This window comes from Chinchilla lanigera, unplaced genomic scaffold (genome assembly GCF_000276665.1).
Source record: "Chinchilla lanigera isolate Chin_1 unplaced genomic scaffold, ChiLan1.0 scaffold00063, whole genome shotgun sequence".
NCBI lineage: Eukaryota > Metazoa > Chordata > Mammalia > Rodentia > Chinchillidae > Chinchilla > Chinchilla lanigera.
In genome coordinates, this window is record NW_004955464.1 from 12811348 (window position 1) to 12823228 (window position 11881).

Genomic DNA, 11881 nt, shown 5'->3' on the forward strand with positions numbered 1-11881 from the left:
GTATATCATTTTGTGTCTGCTGTGGGTTCATTGTTTTAAGAAAAGGAAACAAAAGATTATGACTATAGTTGAAATCCCTTTTGTTTTCCTACCTTGTCTCATTTTTCTTCTTTCCCTCTGAGGCAATTATACTATGACTTCATCATCTTTTTAGTTCATACTTTTAGATATTCACTATAAATATCTGTCTTTAATAATTGTGACAGGTGTTGAGGATTTACTGCTTGCCAGGTGCTATTAATCTAATCTATAATCCTGTGGTTGTTATAAATATTGAATGAGTTGATATATAAAATATATTAAAATATTAATAAAATGTATTGTCTATAAAATGTATAGTAATTACACTGCTGCTGTTTTGTTTTTGGTACTAGGGATTGAACCGAGGGCCTTGCACATGCTAGACATATAAATGCTCCACCACAGAGTAGCTACTGTTTTTATTTCTAGTGTGGGAACTGGAGATGTAGAAAGGTTAAGTAAATGTGTAGGTTCATACAGCTTCAAATTAATGGAGCCAAAATTGAACTCAAATTGTTTATTCTATAGGCCATATGATGCATTATGGAGGTGATCTTGCAACTTTTTTTGTAATTAAAAAGTTTTTGTTGTTGTTGTTGGTACTAAACAACTCAACTAAACTGTTGAGATTAAACCAGGGACATTCTTCTATTGAGCTATATCCTTAACCTCTTACAAAATGTTTTTTAAAGACAAGATTGTTGAACCCTAAATTGGTCAAGCTGGCTTTGAATTTGAAATCCTCCTGCCTCAGCCTCCTGACTAGCTGAGATTATAGGTGTATACTACCATGCTCAATTTAGAAAGCTTTTTTTGAGCTGTGTGTGGTGCTGCACACCTGTAATCACAGCACCCTGGGAAGCTGAGGTAGAGTGTAGTTCCAGCTGAGCCTACTCAGTGTAGCAGTTTAGCAAGACCGTGTCTCAGTATAAAAATTTTTAAGAGGAAGCTGGGCATGGCGGTGCATGCCTGTAATCCCAGCACTCGGGAGGCTGAGGCAGGAGGATCCTTGTGAGTTTGAGACCAGCCCGGGCTACAAAGTGAGCTCAAGGCCAGCCTGAACTGCATAGGGAGACCCTATCTCAAAAAGGCAAAAAAATTTTTTTTTAAGAGGGGCTGGGATGTAGCTCAGTCCCTCTGTGCTGGGGGGCGGATTTTTTGATTGATATTTTAAGGCTACCTCCAACTAAACTTGCTGTCCCTCCCCCGACATTGCTTTTGAAATACACTGGATATAATTCACTATGTCATTGCTCATCGTTGTTAGATATACTTTATTTATGTAAGTGCTGTATAGTTCAGTTCCTACTGGTGAACTTCAGCCTGTCACCTCCCTGCCCTCATTCCATACAATGGTAAAATGAAATGAGTATCTTTGTTTAGGGTTCCTATTACTTAGCAGTGGGAATTCTCTTAGCATACAACTTATTTTATTTTATTTTAGGTACCGAGAATTGAACTCAGGACCTTGTGCTTGCCAGGCAGGCGCTTGTGCCGCTGAGCTATATCCCCGGTCCTTAGCATACAATTTAAAAAATACTCTTTCTCCCTCTTGAAAAGTGCTATGTGCAAAGATATATTGTTATTTATTTTTCAAAATGAAAATAATCAAAATAGTCATTGAATTGTGCTACTGTAAAACTTGTAACAGGACTCCCCATCAAACCAGGTTAGCTGTAATTAGCAGTGTCTTACCTCCTGCTGCCCAGCTGAGAATGTAAAACCAAATTGTTGAGCTGCAGCAGTTTTGTCTTCCATGCTTGTGTGTGGAGAACTAGGACCTGCTATCCCCGTACACCCTGAGGGCCTTCAGATGAATAATGTATTTCATTAAAAATGAACTGTATCTCAAGCAATGGAAAAGTCAGTAGTGGTCCCAGGTGGGTGGAACACCACATGTTAGGCAGCTAGGGAGGAGTCTGAGGAAGGAGGATCTTGAGTTTGAGGCCACTGAGGGCAATGTAATAAGGACTTTGTCTCAAAACAAAAACTTAAGAAGTGTTGGGAGTGTATCTCAGAGCGCGAGTGCTCCGGGGGTCAGTCCCCAGTACTGGAAAACAAGTCAGTAGATGGCAAACCTGTCCAAGTGGACAGTTAATTTAGCAAGCAACTATGTCCTGTGTATTCAGTTTCATGTTACTGTGGCTTATTTTTCTGAAGTTGTTTCTTTTTTCTTTTTTTCTGTTTCCATCCAAATTACAATCAACCCGGCTGTCATCTGTACTCTGCCCAGGTGACCAGTTTAACTCCTCTCAGCTCAGGTGGAAAAACACTGAACTAAGTAATAATGGAAAAATTCTAAGTCTTGGGGCTGGGTAGAGATTGGTTCCAAGCCTTGTTCTATCAGTTGTGTGTGCTCAGACAGGTTACTTAAAACCCTGAGCCTTCTTTTCTTTGTTTTTCTTTTTTCTTTTTGAGACAGGGTTTCACTGTGCAGTTCAGGTTGGCTTTGAACTCACTTTGTAGCCTAGGCTGAGCTGGAACTCAGCGTGATCCTCCTGCCTCAGCCTCCTGAATGCTAGGATTACAAGTGTACACCCCCATGCCCAGCCAAGCCTACTTTTTGTTTGTTTGTTTGTTTTTTGTCTTTCTGAGGCAGGGTCTCAATGTGCAGCTCAGGCTGGCTTTGAGTGCACTTTGTAGCCCAGGCTGGTCTCGAGCTGTCAATGATCCTCCTGCCTCAGCTTCCCAAGTGCATAGGATCTTTATGATTATCATAGAAAGAAAGTAGAATTTGGGAGAGCTAGCCAAAAATAAAAGGTGAGCTTGTACTTTTATTTTTAGTTATGTATATACTGATAAGGTAGAGCCCTCTAATCATTCTACTGGCCTGTGTTATTTACTTATTCAATAGTGAATTTTTAGATATAGTTTTATTTTTATACTTTTATTCTGATATGATTTTGAAGTCTTTGTCATATTTGATTTATATTTGACTTAATAATTTTTCAGATTAGGAGAAAATTATGTGAGGCTATGAAGGGCACTTTTTAGTCAGTCTTGCTCTTTTCTTTTTCATTTGCAGTACTGACCACTGACCCCAGGACCAATGAACTATGTCTCCATTCCTTTTTATTTTTTATTTTGAGAGAGGGTCTCACTAAATTGCTCAGGCTGGCCTTCAACTTGCAATTTTCCTGCCTCAGCCTCCGTAGTAGCTGGGATTACAGGCATATACCACTATGAATGGCGGCATTGTAATTTTTTTGTTCCTTTTGTCTTTTTGAGACAGGGTCTTGCTGTGCAGTTCAGGCTGGCCTTGAGCTCACTTTGTAGCCCAGGCTGGCCTCGAACTTGCAATGATCCTCCTGGCTCAACCTCCGAAGTGCTGGGATTACAGGTGTTTGCCACCACGCCTGGCTCAGTGTTATGATTTTATCTCCGACATTTAGTCATCTCTCTGTGAAATGAATGTAATAATCTTTATTATGGATTATTTCAGAATAAGTATGCATACAGCCCCTGAGCTATACCCCTAGCCCATACTGCATTTCCTGGAAAGTAGGTGGTTAATGAATGAGATACTATCATTGTTACTTTGTTACTTAGACTGCAACTGATGATCTCCGTTATATTCCACTTATATTAAAGAATGATCCCATTTTGAGTTTTAGGTATATCAGTGTTTTTTCAAGCTAAAAACGTAAAAGTATTTAGGTATGAAAATCAGGAGATAGAATGAGAAAGGAAATATTTTTACATTGATAGTTCTTTGATTTGCATATATTTGTTTATGGTTTTAATGGACTTTTTTTGTCTTTTGTTTAGTGTCAAACTGGAAGAGAAGTAAAATTCAACAAAAAGTTATTATGTGTGAAGTTCTTTCTTAAAAAGAAGAAAAAAGTGATTACTGGATTATGGATCGCAGCAAGCGGAATTCAATTGCGGGATTTCCCCCACGAGTGGAGCGTCTTGAGGAGTTTGAAGGAGGTGGTGGAGGGGACGGAAGCGCGACCCAGGCAGGGAAAGTGTGGACGTCTTCGTATCGAGCTCTTATAAGTGCCTTTTCCAGACTGACACGTTTGGATGACTTTACTTGTGAAAAAATAGGGTCTGGCTTCTTCTCTGAAGTGTTCAAGGTGAGAGATGCCTCAGCAGTTTTCATATTGTCTTGCAGATGTCTAATTCACTGCAGAGCTAGTAGTTGTGCTTAATTTCTTTTTTTTTTTTTTTTTGGTACTGGGGATTGGACTCAAGACCTTGCCCTTGCTTGATGGGTGCTGTGTCGCTGTGCTGCCGAGCTACATCCCCGGCCTGATGTGTTTAAATGGAACAGAGATTTTGCTTAGTCAGGGTGCACTGGATCTTTATTACTGTTCTAAACTCTCTTCACACACTCTTTCTTAACTTGTGAGATAATTTGACTTAATAATAAAATAATACATGGTCAACCAGGTATGGCACACACCTGTAATACCAGCATTTGGGAAGGCTGAGGCAGGAAGATTGAAAATTTTAGCTCAGCCTGGACAACTTAATGGTTTAGCATGACCTTGTCTTTAAATAAAAAAATAGGGCTGGGGATTTAGCTCAGCGGCAAAGCGCCTGTCTGGCAAGTGCAAGGTCGTGAGTTCGGTTCCCGGTACCGGAGAAAAACCACAAAAAAAAAAAAAAAAAAAAAAAAATAAAGGGCAGGGGATGTAGCTCGGTGTGAAGGCCTTAAATCCAATCTCCAGTACTACAAATCAAGCCAAACCAAATCATGCTGATAAAAAATTTAAAGAATATAGAAGATTTCTTTAGATTCTGTTTATTTTATTGAATTTTCCTATTGTGTATGGTTTTTCAGTTATTTTGGAAGTTCCAAATATATAATCATATTGCCTACAAAAAAATTGTAAAGAAAATAGGTGTCTCTCTCACCTTTGTCTCCCCCACTTATGTGGGGGAGACAAACATTCTACGTGTGTTCATGCATATATGTGTGTATGTGTGTGTGTGTATGCTCTCCAATAATAACCACTATTTTCCAGTTGATGTGTATACTTCTGGACCCTTTTCTATATTTATACAAATACGCACATATCTTACATATGTATATATAAATTATGCACACATAGTTCTTTGTTTGCTTATATTTTTGTCATGCTGAAGATGAAACCCAGGACCTCATGTATGCTAAACATTCTGCCACTAACCCATACCTGGAGCCTGTTTGTATGTAGGTGTGCATGCATGTATGTTTGTATGTATACATGTATGTATGTATGTGTGTGTGTTTGTGTCTATGTATTTCATTTTCTTGAGACCATCTCACTGTGGTGTGGAGCTATCCTGGCCTGGAGCAATCCTCCTGTCTCAGTCTCCTAGGTAGGGACTGCAGGCAGGTGTCACTCTCACCTCATTTGCTTGGTTTTTTTTTTTTTTTTTGCTATCGGGAATCGGACTTGGGACCTTGCACTTACCAGGCAGGCACTTTTGCTGCTGAGCTATATCCCCGGCCCTGCTTGTTTTCTTTCTTTCTTTTTTTTTTTAATAATATTGAGCCCGTAGTAGTCTCAAGCAATCACATTTCTCTAGTTCATTCATTCTCCCAGCTTATTTCATACCTTTTTCTCTTATAAAATTCCAGTGTTCCTCTGTAGTCCTCATCCTCAGGGAGGAACTTCCTTCTTAGTTCTCTGAGAGAATGGCAGGAAGCGGAAGAGAACCCCAGAGGCTCCCTTCGCCAGGGCTGGCTGCTGGCTCCACTCTTCACACACTTGCTGAGCTCCGCCCCAGCCGTGGGGGTGAGCTGGCCATGCTGCTGTGTCCTTGTTTGCCTTGGTATTGTAATTCCTATTTCTGTTTCCTTACTAAACTTACTTAAATTCTTCTGTCTTTCCCGTATTTTTAATTTACTAAATTATTCCAACCAGAGCTGAAAAATATTCTTTTAACAAAAAAAGAGTTTATTTTGTATATTCTCTTTAGCTATACTTTTCCATGTCTTATTATCTTTGGACCATAATGACTCCATAAAATTCTCTTCTTACCACCTGTCATTCCTTGTTCTCCTGGTCTCTTTCTTTCTCTTTAAAGAAGTTATTGTGATAAAATACACATAACATGCACTTGGCTATTTTTTTTTTTTTTTTTGAGACAGGCTCTCACTATGTAGTCCAGGCTGTCCTTGAACTCACTATATCGCACAGGCTGGCCTCAGACTTGCAGCGATCCTCCTGCCTCGGCCTTGCAAGTGTGTGCGATTACAGCTGTGTCCACCAGGACCAGCCATATTTACCATTTTTAAGTGTGCAGTTCAGTGGCATAAATTACATTTACGGTATTGTGCAACCGTCACTGTTACCTGTTTTCAAAACATTTCTATCATCCCAAACAGAAACTCTGCACCATTAAACATTAAGTCACCATTTCCCCCTTCTTCCACCCCCTAGGAATTGCCATTCTGTTTTCTGTTTCTCATGCAAGCAGGTTCATACAATGTTCTTTTGTGTTCGGATTCACTTAGCAGAGCATTTTCAGTGTTGTATCATATACTGTATCAGAATTCCACCCCTTTTATAGCTAAATGCTTCTGTACTGTGTGCATTTACAGTATTTTGTTTATCCATCCGTTATTTGTGAATATTAAGTTGTTTCTGTCGTTTGACTGTCGTGAATAATGCTCTGTGAACACTGACGTGGAAGCACGGCGTCCGAGTTTTCTCAGTTCCTCTGAGTCTCTGCTTTCAGTTTCTTTCTAACCTCTAAGTGAAATTGCTAGGTTAAATAGTAGCTTTATGTTTAACTTTTTTTTTAAGCAATTGTGATAAAATGTACAACGTAAAATTTATCATCTTAACCATTTTTAAGTGTACAGTTAAGTAGTAGTAAGTATATTCACATCATTGTAGAACCAAACTCAAGAACTTCTTCACATATGAAACTGAAACTTCCCACCGTTGTCTGTACCTCATTTCTCCCTCACCCCAAGGCTTGGCAGCTACCATTCTACTTTCTGCTTCTGTCAAGTTTGGCTACTGTAGATAACTTATGTATGTAAAAGCAAAGTATTTGCCTTTTTATGACTGCCTGATTTCGTTTATTTATTTATTTTTGTCTTTTTGAGACAGTGCCTCTCTACGTAGTTCAGGCTGGCCTTGAGTTTACTTTGTAGCCCAGGTTGGCCTCAAACTTGCAGTGATACTCCTGCCTCAGCCTCCCAGCTGCTGGAATTACAGGTGTGCGCCACCATGCGTGGCTCTTTTCTTTTTTTTTTTTTTTCCATTTAATTTTTTAAGGAACCACCAAACTGTTTGCCACAGTAGTTGTACCAGTTTACATTTCTGTGAGCTATGCACAAGGGTTCCTTGTAGTCTTTACACGTCCTCACCAATATTTGTCTTTCTTTTTATAAAAATGTTTGTAATAACTATACCTAGTGGGTATGAAATGGTATCCTGTTGTGATTTTGGTTTGCATTTCCCTAATGACTAGCAATTCAAAGCATCTTTTCATAGGCTTATTGACCTTTTGTGTATCTTCTTGGAGAAATGTCCAGGTCCTTTGTTGTATTTTTTGAATTGGATATATTTTATTTTTAAGGGATATTTATATAACCTTTGTCAGATTTATAATTTGCAAATACTCTCTCCTATTCTCCAATTTGTGTTTCTCTCTCACTCTCTTTTTTTTTTTTTTTTTTTTTTTTGAGATGGGGTCTTGCTATGTTGCCCAAGCTGGCCTGTAATGCCTGGGCTCAAGAGATCCTACTCCCTCAGCTTTCTGAGTAGCTGAGACTATAAGCTCACATCATTTTGTCTGGCTTTTCACTCTCTTGATAATGTTGTTTGTTACACAAAAGTTTCTAGTTTTGACTTACTTATCTATTTTCTCTTCTGTTTTCTCTGCTTTTGGTACAATATTCATGAAATTATTTCTAAATCCATGAAGATTTCCTCCCAATTTTTTTTTTTTTTTTTTTGGTATGGTATTGGTATTGGTATTTGCATTTGCATTTGTACTTGTATTTATATTTGTGGTGCTGGGAATCAAACCCAGGGCCTTAGAAATACTAGGCAAGTGCTGTGCTACTCAGCTATACCCTCATTCTATGCAATGTAATTTTATAAAGGTAAATTTTGTTTCAAATTCTGAGCTTGTCCTTGTAGTCTCAGTTACTTGGGAGGCTGAGGCAAGAGGATGGCTTGAGCCCACCAGTTCAAGACCAGTCTGGGTAACATGGTGACAGTTCATTTAAAAAAAAAGTGAAGAAAAGAAATGAAGCAAATGGATGGAAGGTGTATTTTTTTCAGTGCTGCAGATCAAACCAAGGGCCTTGTGTGTGCTGAGCGTGTATTCTATCACTGAGCTACATCCCCAGCCCTCAGATTGGCTTCTTTCACTTCATAATATGCATCTAAGTTTCCTCTGTCTTTCGATGGCTCGATAGCTCATTTCTTTTAAGTGCTGAATAATATTTCATTGTTTGAGGAGCTGGGAGTGCAGCTCAGTGGTTGAGCACGTGCTTTGCCTTGAGGTCAATTTCTAGAATTGAAAAAGAAAATTCATTGTCTGTATGTAGCACAGTTAATTTATACAATTACCTTGGTAGATTTCAGGTTTTGGCAATTATAAATAAAGCTGTCATAAGCTGGGTAAGGTGGTGCACACCTGAAATTCCAGCTCTTTGGGAAGCTGAGGCAGGAGGATTACAAATTCAAGCCCATCCTGGGCAACTGTCTTGGTTACTTTTCTCTCGTTGCTGGGACAAAATACCTGACGCCCAAAATTAAGGAAGGAAAGGTTTATTTCGCTTACAGTTTGTGGAGGTTTCAGTCCGTACTTGGCAGATTATAAGGCAGAGTGGCACATGGCAGAGGGCTATAGCTCACGTCGGTAGAACACAGCAAAGCAACAAGCACACACAAGGGAGGAAATGGCCAGAAGTATCCTCTTCCTCTTCCTTACGTATGCAAACTATCCACCCCAGGGCGGGTGTAGCTCTCACATCCATAATCAATCAAACTCTAAAAGCCTGCCCCATGGCCGCATGAGGCTTTGGGGGTACACCCAGACACAAACCATAACAGCAACTCAGTGTTTCACTGTGCAGTTCAGGCTGGTCTTAAGCTCACTCTGTAGCCAAGGCTGACCTTGAACTTGCAGTGCTCCTCCTGCCTCAGCCTCGTAAATACTTAGATTATAGGCATGCCCCACCATGCCTTGTTTCTTCTCTTTCTTAAATTTTGTTAAACTCATTTTTTAGAGTAAAATTAATCTCACTGAGATTTTCAGATTTAAAGCCATAAAGATGTGTCCTTGGGTTCACCCCTGCCTGCCTCAGCCTCCTGAGTGCTAGGGTTACAGACGTGTGCCACTACACTGGGCATATAACACATCTTAATTCTTTTTGTTTCCCTTTCCCCTTCCGCCCATGTGGAAATTACATAACTTCATTTTATGTAACTCCTGGATTAAAAGAGAACTGGAAGGCAGTGGACCTTGTCAGGCCTGGGAACACTTGCCTACAGTCTCCCTACAGCTACTCAGGAGGCTCAGGCAGGAGAATCACTGGAGTCCAAAAGTTTGAGACCACCCTTGGCAACATAGTGAGAGCCCATCTCAAAACAAAACAAAAAAGGGAATAAAAGCAGGCTATGAAGCATACACAAAAAGAAGATAATAAAAAGCTTCAAAGGTGATTATTTGGCTGTCAGGTTTGCCCAGAGTGGAGTTATTGGCAAGATGGGCAGATATATGGAGTCAGACTTCTCGGGGGTTGTTACAAGGTAAAAATCAGTGAGACTTGACTGCTATGTTCCCAGTCCCTAGAAGTCTTTATTTCTTAAGCATTCAGTTTACCAGTGAGTAGCAGTCAGTTAAAAATTAGATAAAGGCGAGGCATGGTGGGTCACCCCTGTAATCCCAACACTCGGAAGGCTGAGGCAGGAGGACTGCTACAAGTTCGAGGCCAGCCTGGACTACATAGTGAGTTCTTGGCCAGTTTCAATTATATAGTGAGACCTTGTCTCAAAAAATAAAACAAAACAAAATAAAACAAAAAAAACAAATGTGTTCAGGGTTTCCCCATGTTTTGTGAATTTTGATTTGTTTATGGGCCATCTCTTTTTTTTTTTTTTTCTTTTTGTCTTTTTGAGACGGGGTCTCACTATGCAGTTTAGGCTGGCCTTGAACTCACTTTATGGCCCAGGCTGGTCTCGAACTTGCAAGGATCCTCCTGCCTCCGCCTCCCAAGCGCTGGGATTACAGGCGTGCGCCACCACACCTGGCTGTTTATGGGATAATCTTTTGAGATATGTATTAATAGAAGCTCATGATTGCTGGGTACAGTGGCACACTGTAATCTCAGCTGTTTGGGAGGCAGAGGCAGGAGAATCACAAGTTCAAACCTAAGGCAATGTAGGAAGACCCTGTCTCCAAATAAAAAGGGCTGGGGATGTATCTCAGTGCAGCTCAGGCCCTGGGTTCAATCCCCAGTACTAGGAAAAAACAAAACTAGCAGCTCAGGATTTTGTAAATGAATTACTTACTTCATGTGTATGAGGTGTCTTTGTTCTATGATATGCTTTTAGTTTTTTAATTTTATCTTCTACCAGTATCAAATACCTTCTTCCTCACTGAGGATTTGCCTGCGTTGTTATTTTGATTAGTATTTTCTCAGTATGTCTTATCTCTATTTTGAGTCTGTGTGTGATACAGTATATCTAGTTTATGTAAACTTTTTTTTTGTTGTAGTACTGGGGATTGAACCCAGGGCCTTCATTCTGAGCTGTAGCCCAAGCCCTCTCTACTTTTCTTTTTTTCTGAGACAGGTTCTCCTTAAGTCGTTAAATTGCCCAGGCTGGGCTTGAATTTGTGACCCTCCTGCCTCAGCCTTCCAGTGTGCTGGGATTATAGGCATGCGCCACACCTGGCTTCTTACTTGTTTTTTAGTCTTTTTTTTAAAAAAATTAATTTTTGTTAGTACATGTTTGCAGAACATAATGATTACCTTCCTTGTGGAGAGTAGTTAGCCTTTTCTTTCTTCTTGGGAGTTGGTACACTCCTGAAGTTTAAGGTCTCATTTCTGCCTTCAATTCTAGAGGATTCTTGAGCATTATCTTTTCAGTTCTGATCTTTTCTCTGGTCTGGTCAAGTCCCATTACATACATACTAGATTATTTTATGCCATCTTTCACATCTGTCAATTTGTGTCTCTTTTTTTTTGGTATCGGGAATCAAGCTCAGGACCTCGCACTTGACCAGCAGGCACTGTACCGCTGAACCATATCCTTGGCCCTGTCTCATATTTCATTTCCTTACCTTTTTGTGACCTTTTTTTTTTTAAATTTTTCGAGGGAGAGGGTGATTTTCAGCTCATGTTCCCAATTTTCTTTCATATGGGTCTACTCTATTGTTTGAACTATATATTGTGGGTTTTGTTTGTTTGTTTTTTTCTGGTACCGGGAATCGAACTCATTGCCTTGTGCTTGCCAGGCAGGTGCTGTGCCGCTGAGCTAAATCCCCAGCCCCTGTGGGTTATTTTTAAGAGTAGGACAATTTATTGGGGAATAGGAATGGGGAATAGGAATAGCTTCTGAGAGACAGGAGGGATCCTGAGTGGGTTGCCTCCTGCCTCTGCCTCCCAGAGAGCTACGATCACAAGCTGTGCCACCATGCCAGGCAAGTATCTAATTTTGTTTAATTTTAATTGAATTTATTTTTAAAGCCTGTTCACATGTGCTGTGATTTGAATATGGTTTGTTCCCCACAAAGCTCATGTTGGACTTTAATCCTCACTGTGAGGTGGCGGGGTGGAAACAATCCTGTCGTGTTTAGGGGTGTGGTCTTCGGGAAGCTGTGAGGGCCAGGTAAAGTCTCCAGAGTGGTGCTGCCTTTGTTAAATAGTGGTAGCTTTAGAAGAGAGAAGGCGGGC

General features: G+C 40.1%; 1 protein-coding gene across 1 annotated transcript in view; it reads left to right on the forward strand.

The window, feature by feature from the left end:
* Positions 1 to 11881, forward strand: part of Tesk2 (testis-specific kinase 2) — a gene marked incomplete in the record, with an annotated part of 134585 nt that overhangs the window by 21855 nt on the left and 100849 nt on the right. The window contains 1 exon segment of the mRNA XM_005398714.2: positions 3790 to 4100. Coding sequence (XP_005398771.1) covers positions 3879 to 4100 — 222 coding nt within the window.